At 28.4% G+C, this 16,861-nt stretch overlaps 1 protein-coding gene across 3 annotated transcripts in view; it reads right to left on the bottom strand.

Moving 5' to 3' along the window:
* LOC124359412 (protein dopey-1 homolog) overlaps positions 1 to 16,861 on the bottom strand; it is a 165,103-nt gene that overhangs the window by 124,278 nt on the left and 23,964 nt on the right. For all 3 annotated transcript variants that reach the window (XM_046812136.1, XM_046812137.1, XM_046812138.1), the window contains exon 2: positions 12,345 to 12,435. In XM_046812136.1, coding sequence (XP_046668092.1) covers positions 12,345 to 12,435 — 91 coding nt within the window. The remainder of the gene's footprint in view (positions 1 to 12,344; positions 12,436 to 16,861) is intronic.

Genomic DNA, 16,861 nt, shown 5'->3' with positions numbered 1-16,861 from the left:
CAGTTTTTGAAACTATACATTTGAAGTGATTTCTTCTCACTTGTTTGAAATATAATATAATCGCAAATTCCTAGGTATCTTTCATGCATGAAAAGTTCTTGAGAAAATAGAGCTTTTAACCTGTAACTAGAATTTTAAACCTATCATTAAAGTTGTGAGCTCCAAGCTGTTGAAAATATGACAAATTTTTACTAGACTTGAATATACAGCTGTTGAACACACACGGAATTAATTTAATTAGATTTCGAACAACTACTTCAACTCTACATTTAAAAACAATTTTGAAATCCTTGTTATTATTAGCCTACATATTTATTACCTATTCCTATCATATCAGTGACATGGAGCTATAACACATACTTTTCATCTTCTGATCTTTCCAGACTTCATCTCATCCTCTCTGAAAATTTTTGCAATAATTTACAGACTATATAGTACTACAAAACAAATCTGGTAAGGATAGGATAGGAAGTTGAATGTGGTAAGAGATAATTGTGGTTAAGGAAGGAAGTTTGATCAAATATGTTCCTTTCTCAATAACTATGTATTATCATTTCTCTATACAAAGTTTGTATCAAGTTCTAGAATAAATGTTCTTGTTTTAAATATTCTTCATTCTTTTTTTTCTTCCACAATCAGACATACCCTTAGTTTGAAAAAAAAAACAAGTGAATATGTAAAATCTTTCTAACCCCATAGCTATTCAAATTAGTAAACAGTATATTGAAGCACAAGACCTGTAAAATATAACAGGAAAATGATTTACCAAAATGGAAACCAAAAAAAGATCCTGAAAACCTTTGACTTAAAGCATCTGAGACATCAAGATACCAACACAATAAAAATCGCAAATAGCAAGTGGCAGTATGGCAAATAATAAACTCAGAAAGTAAACCAAACTAGAATAAGTCTCTTTAACACAGTGCTTTAAGTTAAAAGGGGAACACACAAGTGACACAGTAAAAAATGCAGAACATCTCAACACATATTATACACACCTCTAAGATTTAATATTAAACCAAAATAATCCAACTTAACCCATGGATAATATTTAAGGGCCAAACCCTGATATTTCAAATCTGATATTACTACAACTCACAACACAGAAAGACAGATAAATTAATCCAATTACTGAAAATAAAACATCTGCTGGGTAAGATTTCTTAACAAACTTATTGAAATTTTATAAAGAACAAACCAATCTCCTACTTTCATCTAACCATTCAATTCTGGAATGTTTACATTTACTTTAAAAACATCAAAAGTGAACCAGCTAGCTACCAACCAACATTGATAGTCACTTTTTTAAAAGTTGTGGAAAATTAGTATTGAGTAAACCAACATCTAAGTAGTACAGAGTTTTGACGGCAAGGTTGACAGAAAATGTTTCAAGCAGTATGGTTGAATTCTTAATAGAAACAACTGAATGAAAACAACACAGCCACAGCCATCTTGATTGTTTACAGTCTTGGGCTAAAAGGAGAATTACTATCAAAAAAGGCTGAGCCAAAAATTACTTGGCAGACCGATGCCAATCAGATGAAAACCACATCATATTACATATTTCAAAAAATTATTACAAAAAATTGGGTGTCTGTATGCCATAGTGCCATTTGATGACATGCCAGGTGGTAGGATTGTAATGGCAAGCTCTGGGTGTGTTCAGGGAACATGGCCCTCTTATCTATATTGTAAAAATTTCAATATCTTGTAGATTTTCATGGTTAAAGTACAACAATAAAAAATATATATTTATAGAATCTCATAATCTTAACTTGAGGTTATGTTTCTTCCAATTATCACTGAATACCTGTAGGAGAGTAGATTGTTGTGCGTATCCACAGTTGGGTTAAATACTCGTATGTTTGTCTTTTAAGCCTCAGTCCCAAATAATCAAACAAATTTTGTAACTGAAAATGTTGCAGCTGACAGGATGGGATGAACCTGTGAATTTCTTGTTCATCTAAATACAACATGGATATTTTACAATTAAGTATATACATTTTAATAGTTAACAGTGTTTTTCCTTCTTAAATGCTGAGCTCACTTATCACAGTCAATTTCTTTTAAATATAATAAACAACAGTATAATTTGAATTTTAACACAAATAAATAGCTTTACTAAACTATATAATTAAAATTAAAACAATGACCTATAAATATGACTAGGTTTGATGGTAATCAGTTTTTAACATGTGAAATACAATTAGAAGGTAAGATCTATGATTAAATATATTTACAAGCTTTGTCCAGTTTGATAATTTAAATCAAATTTATTTATCAATACAATTAACAATTTCCATTGTTTTCTCAATCTTTGACTATAGAGATATGTGGGCAAACACAATAAAGGTGTTAAAAATTAATTGAAACATAACACATAAGGAAACAATTATTTACAATATTCCACACAGAATATATAAATATTTACACATTTATATAAAAAGAGAGTAAACTTTAATGTTTAATATTCCGTTACATGTTTACTGCATACGAGGAAAATAAAATAGGAGACTTGGTCGATATTCTGGCCTGAGTAAAAGCAAACCCTGTTATCTGTAAGTTAAACAAGTGAGCACAACTACTCAATCGCTAGGTACCACTCATTGATTGGATTGTACTTGCTGAGTGTTCCTATCTACAATATCTTTCATGCATGATACATAAAAACTTTTATTTTTAATTTTGTACTTAGAATGAACTCTTAAAATAAATACAACAACATAGAATAGATTTGAGCAGCTACATTGTAATCTACACCAGAATTTAATTTTAATTTTAGCTTAGTTACATTTACATCAGTTTACTCATAGAGAAATGATACCAATTGTATATGTGAAATTGCTTTGTCATTTGTGACCTCAATTTAAAAACCGGAATATTTAGTAACATATTTGAAGATAACACAATCATGACCTGGATTAGGCTCTTCTAAAATACACTGTCTATTCTAGTAGTTGCGTTCAAAATATTGTGTTCATCACAAAGAAATGTTTTATATCAAACATGTGTTTAAAATATTACCTTATTTAAATAAAATAATTAACCTACAATTAATTAGAAATAACTAACATGAAATTATTCATTACCTGAACAAAAACTTCATGAAAAATAATATACCAATAATCAATAGTGACTAAAATAAAATTATTTTTTGAGTCTAGGAAATAATATTTTAAGATTTATTTATATATTTTACCTAATAATATTGGGAAGTTTCATTTATATACAATTTTTTTTAATGATATATTTAGTCATTGGTAATTTTTACAATATTACCTAAGTATAAGAATTATCAAAATGTTTTTATTTTACAGTTTTAAGTTGAAAAATGTTACTTATTTATCATAATTATTTCCAACAAATTTTTAGTATCCAGTAATATTTATACAGGGTGTCCATAAACTACTCAGCCAAACTTCTTAAATTGATTTGTCAGTCAAAATAAACAAAAAAATTCATAATATAAAATACAGTCATATCTTGCTTAGTATACTGTCTGTGTTTGTATTAACACGTTTTAATACAGTAAATAGGTTTGTTCTTTATATTTGTTTTCGTTTTGTGATTAAATATATTTAGGGAAAACATTATCTCTTTAGATTTAAATAAATGTATAAAGTTAAAATTGCAAAATTTTAGTATACTTAAGATCTGTTTTGGAAAAACGGTTAAAAAATATCATATATCAGGTTTAAAAATATCGGCCATACAAAATTTTCAAACTGTAATAACTAAACACAAAAAATTCTTATGAAAATTTTATTAGAATAGTAAAATATAAGATACTTTTAGATGAACATTTTGATAGCAAATTAATCTCACCAGCAACAACAGACAATAACAGAATAGAAAAGGTTTTACTGAGCTCCATTTTTCACTTAATATATTCACTATTTGAGTTGTTAATGTTGTTTAACTGCTGTTGAATTTAACAGATTACTGGCTTATTGTCTTAATTTTGTACACTCGTATAAAATTTGTTTGGATGTAGTAAATCTTCTCTACACGTGTAACATAGTTATGGTGGAAAGAGTTGATACAATGTGGATGTTGAGTTTAGCTCCGGTTCACCTTCCTCTTAGTGCAACGTCTGGATTCTGACACTGCTGGACTCCTAGAATCCTGACTTGACAATTGTGCACTTGATGATACAATGAGAATACCTCTTCACCTGACTACACTATATTTTAATATTATTGTAGTCCAAGTGTCTGTGATGTCAAAATGCTGTAAAGAGTTAGTGTTGAGCTTATTCATCACCAACTTTGTTGGATCTATTCAGACAGACATGGACTACACCCAGGAGTGAAGTCTGCATCTGACTCCAGACGCTGTGTTCAGCTAAAAGGAAGGTAAAATGGAGCTAAAGTCCACATTCCCATTAGTACGTTGTTTTGCTGAATTGATCTTTAAATTTTACTTTATTTGTTTATCTATTGCATTAAAATTAATTAATCAGTTATTTATTTTGTTTCAATGTTGTTTTATTTCTATTTTGACTTATGCTGCACAAAACTAAAACATTTTTTTTATAATTGACTATCTTTGTTAAATCAAGGCACATTTGATATTAATAAATTTACATTTTAAACTGATTTTTTTTTACTACATCTTAACAAGAATCTTTAAATTATGAACAATTAAAATGGACCCAAAGAATTAGGTACTAGGTTGTTATTACAAATAATTATTACTCAAAATTAATTGAGTGAATGTGACTAGAAGTCTACTGAAATTAATGAAACCTTAGCTTTTATTCAGCAAATTACTCAAAATGAATGGTTCGTTAGTTCCATTCAACCAACCCAATTGTTAATGCTAGCTTTTGTTTCTAATACCCATTTAAACAAGAGTTTGTCAATGTCATTATTATTGTCAAGTGGAGTTCATGAGTTTATAAGATATTGTCATAAGATCTTTAATATTTTAGAATAAATAACACTAAACAATGTAGTAGAGTAAAAACTGATAATAAACAATATTTTTAATATAAAAAGAATAGTTGTTTATGTCAAACTGAATAACATTTTCACAAAATACTATTTATTTTATAATTATGTGCTTTAGGTACGCTACACAGCTTATTACATTGAATCTCTGGTGACTAAGAATAGAAGATAAGATACTGGAACACAATCCGAACCTCGTCTTGAATCAAACTGCTTTGACACTGAATAATCTGTATTCAATAAACAATCTCAATATAGTTATAAATCATGAATGACCCATTTACTTATTGAGACAAGTTATGAAACACTTCCCAAAAATCTAGGAACTTTTAAATTTTTTATGGAGATTAAGATTGGGCTCAAGTTTACAAGCCAATAAAATTTTATCTTTCCCCATTATTTTTTCAGGGGCACAGTGAAAAATGTATTCCTGTTTTTTTTTTTTTTTTTTTTTTTTTGTTTTTTTAAATAGTCTAGTATATAAAAAGAATATTTTATTTAGTTTTTAAAGTAGAAATATACAGTCAATATTTTGATAAAGTAAAAGTTGAAAATCCTGTATTTAGTTTTGTACAATAGTAAATAGTGTTAATTTTTAAACCTGCATGACAGATGAAATCCACAAACTAAATATACACTTAATGTTTTATTGGCATATTTTAACTGAAAAACATAAAATATTCAACCAAATACAATATGAGTTAAGTATTCTCTTTTAATAATAGCAATAGCATTAGGTTTATTCTACTGTTTTCCTCAAATTCGTCGAAAGTAAAAAAAAAATTAAATAAACAGTATATTAGTTTATTCTTTAAGGTTATCTAGTTTCTCTTGTTTCTGTAACACTTTTGTAAAAAATTGTTCTTAGCCACTATTGCCTTTCATATGGAATTTTGTCTGTGCCACTGACTGACAAATTCGTCCTTTTCTCTTGTGTTAAAACTGTGCAGCAAATCACATTTAATATTGTTTATGTATTAATTGTATATCACAAACCAAAAATATACTAATTTATATGTAGAGAGATTACAAAAATACTATATTCTCTTTAAGGCCAAATAGGCCAGAATTTAATTTATTTAACAATGTTTTTATATGTTCATTGCAACAAAGGTTACTTGAAAAAATAATGTTTTATTAGGAAAAATATATGTTAGTGATTTCAAGTAAAAGTGATATTTTACTTCAAAAGTTTCCATTTTAACCTAAATCAAGTACATCATCTAGTCAAGACTTAATTAAATACTTCCTGAGATAATGGCTAAGGAACTAGAAAGTATAGTGAGCCATACCAAGCAAACAAAGTTATTTTTATTAAACTCATGCCTTGAAAACTGGCATAAACAGTTTATACATCTTGAAAACTGCACAGTACATTTAATTAGTTTGTTATAAAATGGAAATATTTGCTTAAAATTCTTTAACTTTATTTTGAATTTTTAAATTAAACATGGAAGGCTTACATTACATTGTAAGGTACATTTATTTGTAAATAATTATAAATTTAAGATTTTTAAAGTTAATTTAGTTGGTTTATGTAATTCTAAAATAAAACATGTAATTTACTTATTCAAACAATTTTTTTTTAATGTAGTGTTTAAAATTAAAAATATGTTAATGTAAAAATAGGAAGTTGAATGTCAACATGTACAATTTGTTTGAATTTTATATCAGTAAAAACATAATAATAAAACAATATGATATTTCCTTTATTTTACTTCAATGTATCTGTAAATGTACCTATCAGTGTCAATGTAACAGAAAGACTTGTGTGGTTCCATTGCCTGTTTGATTACTAGAATCTGCTGTCGCCAGCTCTTTATTTCCCTTTTTCCCAAATGCAGTGTTGCCAGTCTGCAAATGATCTTGTCAAAGTAAGCCAATATGTTAAAACATTAGCTCTCAGAGTTTACACTAGCTGATTATAAGTACAGCACAATACATTGTGTCTTTGGAAGCCAAAGTGATATGTGGGTATCTAATGGCATAAGCAGATATTCAAGTTAATGTAACAAGGGTTGGTACCAAAAACAAAAGAAATGAACATGATACAATTATGTATTGAATTATGTAGTGCCTGCTTTGAAGCAGGCACATGTGCCACATTTGTAACAGTATTGTCGGTGCTATTAATTAACAAAAGTTACTGCAACATGACTGAAAGTACAAAAAACGTAGTCAGCTAGCAGCTATGGAAAACCAATAATACAGGCTTTGATTTAAATTATCAACAGTAATTGGCTAAAACAATTATGAAAAAAATTATATGAAAATATGTATTCATAGTTATTATCAACACAATCAATTAGTCCAATACAACATTTTGCTTTTTAACATGTTCACTGTGACATGTACCACATCAGTCTTTCGTAAAACGCGTTGTATGCCAAATTGCATACACGTTGCTATGCAATTCCTTATTGTGTTTTTATTGTTTGCCTGTCTTGGTGGTTTGTTTAGGTAAGATAATTTTTTTCTTGTAATACTAAACTTTTATTTGAAGCATAAAGAATACCATGAATATACTTTTTGTCCTTGGACTGAACGAATCAATTAAAAATTCATAGAGTCCAGCTCTAGCCATTCTGAGGACATTCCAGAGCTCCCGGTTAATTATTTAAACTTTGGCTGATTTGAAAATATATATTTTCTTTGTGTGAATGTATGTGTGTGTAATATTTTTAAACGATTTTACAATGCCACCAGCTATTAATGTAATTTTTATCTGTATTCCTGATGATGGTGTTATCATGCCAAATCATGTAAGATTTGTCTGCAAAGACAAGAGGTAAGAACCTATTTTTACCTAAAGAATAATAAAGTACAATCAAGACTTAATTCCGCCATCCTTTATAAAAGAAAAACCACTGCTCCTAAGCCATTATTAAAGTATGAACTTGACATTGGCCACAATCTAAAACAATTTAGAACAAAATTATGGGTAAGTGTACTGATAAATGAAGGACATAAAATCTGAAGGTCACCCTTGCTCTGATGAAATAGCTTTCATTGACAAATCACATTCTCTTCTAACTTTGAAATTTTGCAAGGATTGTAGATGGGGAATCAGCAGAAATAAAAGATTATTAAACCCCAAGTTGCCTGGTGCAAAAAAATGAATAAATTCACAAAGACTGTAACATTATGGAAATTGAGTGAACAATCTATAACAATTTGCTAAACAAATAAATAGGCATAACTAAATAAAGATTAATACTAACTTTAGTCATATAGTATTATAACTCAAAGCTGCCTATAGATTATTGCTACCATTGTGACTAAAGACAGGTGTTAATAAAACTGCACTTTCTAATGTATAGAAAGAAATTATTTTTGACCCGAGAAAAGGGTGACAAAACATTTATATAAAATATGAAAGCTAAAGAAAAATAATTGGGTTGCAGATTAAGGGTAAAAGTGTAATCTAAGTTTATTACTTCTTCGTGATGCATAATGTAAAATTTTGGGTAAAATATAAAATTAAAGATTTACACAATGACAAAAGTGCCCAGTGTAAAAGACTTGTTTTAGGGTAATCTTTAAAGTCAAACCTATGAAAATATTGAAATAATTAATAGTAGATGTAGTTGATAGTTAATAGACTAAATTCATTATGTCAATAATTTTATATTCTTAATTTCTCCCTGGTTTTTATATGATAATAATATTATCAGTATATATTTTTCTTACACAACATGAGCATGAGCTGCAGTTAGATATCAAATGTTGTCATATTAATTGAAAATTCTTTGTAAGAGTACAGTTTCGATGTGAAGCTTATATAGTCAATGCATTACATAAATATAAACTTGCTTACTTTTCAGGCCCCATAGGCATTGTTTATGCAACTCCAGAAATGTGTGTAGTTTTTAATATTACAGATAATATGCTTATAAGATTGAAATTTTTAGTACCAATTCTCAGTTCTCAGATCTGTGAATTTTAAATAACATCTCTTAGTTAATATATGAAGCATTTTCTCACACATTTTACTAATTTAGATTAGAAGTTGCATACGGACATTACATTACATTAATTATCCAATGCTAGAATATCAAAGTTGAACTCCAATTCCTCAAACATCCCTTATATCTGGCTGAGTAGTTGCTGCACTATAGCTCTATGCTACAAGTGCTAAGGATTTAAGTCACAACTTATGTGAGGGTGAATTTGTATCATCTGTACGTGTGACTGTACATTTACATGATTTTTCATGGGTACTACCGCGAAATAACAGTGCTTCTGCTGTATTCAAATGTCGAACCAACCATTCTAATTACTCTAAAAATGGATGATAGAAATTAAAGATCTGGTGGCCGTCAATTGTGGATATAAACGTTATTGTGTTTCATCTATTGATTACTAGTATATTTATATACTATGAGATAATTGAGATAATCAACAATTTCATAGAGTATTGTTAAAATGACAGATTTTCCTTCCTTTGTTGCCCTGTTTTGTGATGAGATACAATCAGTACAGGGTCTCTCTGTACAATGCTAATTTGACACAAGTCAGCCCAAAGAGATTGGCTCTTTGTCCAAACTGTGGTTGAGGCTTGGTATTCATTACAGTACTCTTTACGTACTAAGCAAACCTTTCCTAACATCATTTTTTACTAGGAAAAAACATTGAAGTGTATTTTATGTGGACATTTATCTGCTGCCATATTTCAAGTTGTGTTAGGGAATTGTTATGTTTACATGCAGTAACACTGCAACCACCAGCATCCAAAATATAATTAGCTAAACTTGTGTTGCAAAATATTATTTATAAATGTAACATGCTCACTTTCAGTCCATGACCGTGGTTAAACAAAAAAAAACTTATGATAGTTTTCAATATAATCAATATAATCCACTGACATAACCAATTTTTTTCATTTAAAATTTGGCAATTTTATTTATAAAATGTAAAAAATCTGTAATAATCACTAGTGTTATTATTATGCCTTATCTTTTTACTGTCAGGCCATAACTCATAGGTTCATGTGCTAACTACCAGGTCATTGGTTAAGAGTTAATCGCTATACTACCAAAGAATTGTACGTAAGCAAATTTTGTACACATGTAGGCCACATTTAATCATACTAATTTTGATTATAAAACGATGATGTTAGTATTGTTTTCTTCATCATTACGTGAGTTATAAGTATATGTGTAAACATAGAAAATAATTATATAGTTTTTAATATTTTATTTTTTAGATCTAAAGTTTCTGAAATTGTCTATTCAGGACATCTCTACATTAAATTATTTTACAATTAACTGAGAAAGACTTTCACATGTATGAAGAAATAATACCACCATTTAACAGATATATTAATTTGTTATTAGATAGCAACAAAACAAATATTTCTTTACGAAATCATTCTCTTAGTGGATTATGTTTCAAATACTATTTAATACTGTAACATAATTAATTATATTTTTCAAACAAATAGTGATTAGAATGTAATACTATTTATTTATTCAGTGTCTGAAAGAAAAGAATTAAGTGATAAACAAAAATCTACCGTGCCTATATTAAGGTCCTTGGTGATCGACCACCAACGATCCTAGATAAAGGCTCTTGATGGTTGAGCACCACCCATACTCGTACTAATATAAGCTCTTGTCTGTAAAAGAGTTAACACTGACTTTGCATTTATAATCAAACCTCCTAACTCAATGCACTATCCCAATGCACTTGGGATGATGCCGAGTATGCACATAAATGCAGTTGGCAAGCATACAAGTATTAAACATTACATACTTTAAACATATCTATTGGCACGCTTTTACTGACAATACTGGTCCTCTAATTAAACTATTACAATGTTATATTCCATTAATGTGTGCAAACAATTTCATAGAAGAATTATGATCAACACATTTATGAATTCAATCAACTCTCAACAAACTCAAATAAATAATCTGAACAGAGATAGTAAAAAACTAGATAAATATTTAACCAACAATAATACTATCGAATAAGATATTAATATATAAATGAGTTATCACAAACATGGCATACATAATTACCACTCAAATACACAATATGAAATAACTAGATGCCAAAATGTTGGAAATTCAACTGACTAGAACAACCTATTTTGTCATGTCTGCCAAACTCAAAAATTATTGAGTAATTCATTCAGAAGTCTTATGCTGTTTGTGACAAAATAGATTATTCGGGAAATCTTACAAGTACAATTAACCTTTTTTCATAAATAAGCTAAGTCATTCGAAGTAATTATTAATGGTAAAGTACTAACACATAGTTCTCCAGCACATAGCGTATCAACCTTCACATACCATGCACTCTCTTAATCATGTGTAAGGCACCGTTTCATACTGTTAGCAGTCTAATATAAGTGTAATTTTATTGCTTTATTGAGAGAAAACCAAACATAAAAATCAATAAAACCATTTCAAATGTGGCAGTTTTCATTCACAACAGACTAAAAAAATACTACACAGTACAATACAATTTTTAAAGAATTTCTTGAGTCGTTTACAGCGAATTTGGGTACTAAAAACTCTTATTTTTATATATTATATATATATATATATATACATTTACAGAAACAGATTATTCTCTTCTAACAAATAAACCATGGTATATTGGTCCGAAAAATTTTAAATTTTCGTGTATCTAGGTACACTTCTTCAAATAAATACACTTGTATAAATATTTACATAAATTGTGACAAAAAATAGGTAAGAACTCAAACAAGAAAAACAAACATTATAAATAAATCAGCAGCTGATGGGCCATGAAGTGATGTGTGTAAATAAGTAAACTAAAAATAAATTTATCTTAAATTAAGACCCCTTGGATGTCTTGTCTGAAGTACCAATTGGTGTGCAGTTTCACTTTTTTCAATTAAAATCTATTTAGGCTTTCGTTTGAATTTATACATATATATATATATATATATATATATATATATAATTTTGTTTCCAAAATACAGCACTTTTATGAACTTCAATTTAAAGTTTCACAAGGTATTAGTTGCCATTTCAAAATTCTGGCTTTGGGTACAGGGGGGGAGGCATGGGAGTGAGCACCCATTTAGAAATTTTCTTTTTGTTCCCCCAATTACAAACTCCGTACACACACTATACAATCCCGTTTACAGAATTTTTATACTTGGGCTATGAATCTTTTAATATGAGTATGAAGTTTTCAAATAAACACACACACACACACACACACACACACACATATATATATTTCATATAAATTCGAAAGTTCTTATACTCTAGAAGTGCCATTTACGGTTTTAAAATTACCTGGTTAATATCAGCTAATTTATTTATGATGCTTTACACTTGTATGAAACTAAAAACTTTTACTCATTCAAAGGAAAACAAACAGTAAGTGACTGCCAACTATTTTAAAACGTACCTTGTTGAGTTTGCCAAGGGCGGAAATTAGATCAGCCCACTCACTTGTGTACTCGAAGCTTTTCAGTGCTTTGTCAACGGCTGACACGTACCTGCATCACCAAACACCATCAGTGTGTTAAATTGCTGCTACATTATATTTCTGCACTTAAACACTTCAAAACTGTTTAATAGCCAGTTTCCTTACCTCCACCAGACATTACAGATTTACATGAAAATCTGATTAAAAAGAATAAATTATAGGATTAATACAAAATGTTAATGTTGATTTAAGGCAGAGTTTGATTTTTTAAATAAATTTTGCTTTTCCAGTTCTTTGATACAATGAAAATTGAATAATCTTCAAACACTTAACTAAATTTCATAATGGTTCTTACAAAATGACATTTTTTTACTGAAAATCAAAATCTACTGTCTGCACAATATCTCAAAAACGACCTGACCTATACACTTGAAATTGTATGAAGCTTTATTTGTATAGGAAAACAAGGTTCGGTGATTGTGCATGTCACTCCATGGGATTTGGCTGAATGATAGCAAATATATTTACATTGGTCTTATGGGAAACTATGATGGCAAAAAGAAAAAAGCAAAATAGATTTGTAAATTAACTGTGTAGATTCATAAGAGATTTTTAACATGTGACATGTTCACACTTCTTAAACAGAGGAGGAATTTCCATGGGTCCTCATCAATATTTGACTACAACACAGTACACTACATACATCTTATCCTGTACATAATATACTAGTACACAACAACTATTAATTACACACTAGTAATTATTATTTACATTAACCCTCTATTATTTCAATGAAAAAGGAAAATACAAGTACATATGATATGGTATATAACATAATTTGTAAGATTACTCACAAATTGTGTTGGTTTATTCTTTTAAATTACAATGTTTTTATTATTACAGTTATGTTTGATTAGCTCCATAACATGCACACGAGAAAACTCAATTATTAAAACATTATAAAATATCATGTAGCATTTACTGCATTTTATAAAAGAAGAAAAACGAGTTTTTCTCATTATTGTTATTCTCTTCTCACCAAGGCATTGAAAATTATTTCTTCAATCGACTTGAAATCATCAATACATTTCAAATTTTTATTTACTCTAAATGGATATTTTCTTGGAATAAATTATCACCTAGCGCATCAACAGTTGGTATTTTAAATTGTAGAACATTTACACAATTATTAATATATAGAAATATATAACAATAATTACATAAATAAAAATACATTTTAAGAGAATATAATGGAATCCATACAACATAAAAAATAATTATATTGCGATAAACAATTGGACAAACTAAAACTTGTTTAGTTTCTTGAATCATCCAGTGTATTTTCTAATATCAAAACAGAATCCAAGGATTTGATTATCAGTAGACATACAACAGTATCAGCTCATTCTCACGCCTAGAGCTCAAGCAGCAGATGTTTACGCTTGGACGGATGTTTGCGGTCAGAGAACAACACAACAGTTCGACTGGCTGGTACACTCCACCTGGCTCTGGTACCACAGTGTAAACGTGTTAACTGTGTTTACCGCTAACTGGTCTTGCAACACCCTAACTTCAAGAGTAAACAATGATGACCTTTAGAGTCTTGACTCCTTATAATTGAGCCATATTCCCATAGTTTATTAAAACAGCTTTCACGTTTACTCGTCTTAATAGAATATTTGTAAACTGTAAATATAAAGAACGACATAGTATTTGTTAGGATGATACATACCTACTGAAGCTACACAATTCTTTAAAAACAAGTCTACGAAGTCTCCACGTTCCCCATACCCCTCCTTGTTATAAAAATATCACATAATTGCTTCAATCTATATTTGTATATATGTTCAGTATGATTTTATAATTGTGTTTTGTATTTCCAAAATGTACAAGATAAACTGACGTGTATATAATAATGACATGCACCCTTAACTAACAATTTACAAAAAGAAGATTTCCTATTGTTTTAGTAAAGATTGTTATATCAACAAGTAAGTTTTTCGCAAAGATTTAAAATTTAATCTACACATACAAAAACACTACTATACAAAATAAGTATTACATCTTCATTTAAAAAATTATTAAACTGTTCATTTAAGCTAGATTTACTTAAAATTACTAGCTCATTGTTTTTTTTATTTATTACATGTTGTGTTATGGTTTCAATATTCCACTCAAATCTATTAAAATACTGCCGGAAACACAAGTCCTGCCAGAAGGAAAATAGCTATTTTTGTCATAAGAAAACTGTCCTGCCGGGAAGACCTGGTGCTGTTCAAAAATACTTCCGAAAGGACCTTTAAGCAGGACGTTACTTGTATGCTCTATCATTAAAGCAATCTAACAAAAAAATATTTACACCATACAAAACCGTAGGATTCCATAATAGTTTATGGTACATACGGGATGTGATTTAGAACGTGAAAGAGTTTAAGAAAATTAAAACAAATGGAATTAAGAGCGTTACTAATAAACTCAGTCAAAGTGCAATAAGATAGGTTCTACATAATGAGCTTGAAGCTTGGAAAAGCACAACTTCTGAGTCACCATTCTAGGCGAATGAACAAATCCAGTGTTGAAAGAATAGTGACTTGCAAAATTAATAAAAAGCACTTCTAAAATTTTTTCACTACACAGCCAGAATGCATAAAAAGCTACTGAAAAATTAATTATATCGTAGTAATTAAATAAGTAATATATGAGTAGATTATACACAATATTGTATCTTAATTATATTTCATTTAACTTATGACCCTTATGTTATTACTACATTTATTAGTGTTTTTTTTCCCAAAAATAAATTATATTTGGGATTAGTCTTGAAAAAGATTTGTTAAGATATTGGACTGCAACTATATATTTTCTTAACTTGACAAATTCAGCTACTTTTGTATATTTTGAAATATAAATTTATTACATATACTAAGTATATAAAAGATAGGTTACAAGAAGATAGCATTATATAATTTAGACTTGTGAACATAAAACAAAAGAATTTCTTAACACAATACAGGAGTAGTTTAGTCTTTATTAAAAAGTTGTGTTTAACAATTTAACTAAATTGTATTATTTCTAGCTATTACACACCCATTAATTGTATATCTCTACAACTTCTCATTAATAGAAATTGAATATTAATTTCAGATTTTCAAAATGGAGTTGAAACTGTGCTATAGACTCAATAGGAATCATCTGAATTTAATTTAATTCTGTGTATAAATCTAATTTGTAAATACCACCATATAACCTTTTATTTTTAAATACTTAATATGTGAGAGGCCGCACCTCCTTCTTGCAGGTGAGAGGTCACATGAAGGCAATTTGCTCACGCTTACTGTTTTATTATTTTTTATTTTTATTCAAAACAAAATTTTCTCAAAAAATTATGTGATTAATTTTGACTATGTCTAAGGATATACAAATCAAAATTAACTGCAAATAAAACTGTGTCAATAAAAATACAAAGTAAAAAAAAAAACAAGTACTGTACAATTTGTTGTAAAATTTAGACTATGCCGGAGGTAGCGTGTGAGTAAATTGCTGCATGTACTTGTTTAAGCATATAAATAAAAAGTTGTACTTCAAATGAAAATGTGTCAAAAGAAATGTAACTTTAATTTGTTATAAGTGAGTGATTGCATTTATAGATTTAAATACTTGTATCAGGGAATACTGTTGAATTGGACATAGAGGACAGTAAAATTTTTATTATATTTAAAATAAAGTAAGTAAGAAAAAGTAAAAGAAAACTGATGTCAAGATCTTTTGAAAAAAATAAAGGAGAAGAGATCAGACGAATTGCTAGGCTTCTGATATTGTTAATCATAACAGTACTAGCGAATTTAGAAACTTGTGGAAAACTACCTTTGGTGCAATCTTTACTGTGTTAAAAAAACCAAATTGTTTTTAAAATATAATAAGTTATATTTTTATATAAAAAAATCATACTTGATTTTAATCTGAAACTCAAAGATATTTTCATAAAAGGCTGTAATAACTTTGACTAAATTTATACTTGAAAATGACTTAAAACACATGCTCAAAAAATAACTATTAGCAAGGCTTAATATTTTGAATTCGCATAAAAAAACAACTAAAACCATGTTGACACAAATGTCTCAACTTTGATCTTTCACAATAAATATGTAAAAATGAACAAAGTGTGACATATTTTATATATATTTTTTTCATTTGTAATACTATATATATATATATATATATATATATATATATATATATATATATATATATATATATATATATATATATATATATATATATATATATATAGCCTATATATATATATATATATAAAATATATATATATATACAGGGTGTACATAAAGTCCTGCACGGGTATAATATTTTTCTGAACGATAACAGATAAATAAACAAGATTTGGTACATCAATACTACACCTAAAAATCTACTTTTTGAAGGAACTATCAGTTTTCTGTAATATCATGGGGACGTCCCGCAAGGAGTCAGAAGGAAAT

This window comes from Homalodisca vitripennis, chromosome 4, assembly GCF_021130785.1.
Source record: "Homalodisca vitripennis isolate AUS2020 chromosome 4, UT_GWSS_2.1, whole genome shotgun sequence".
NCBI lineage: Eukaryota > Metazoa > Arthropoda > Insecta > Hemiptera > Cicadellidae > Homalodisca > Homalodisca vitripennis.
This window is presented reverse-complemented; position numbering and strand designations above follow the sequence as displayed.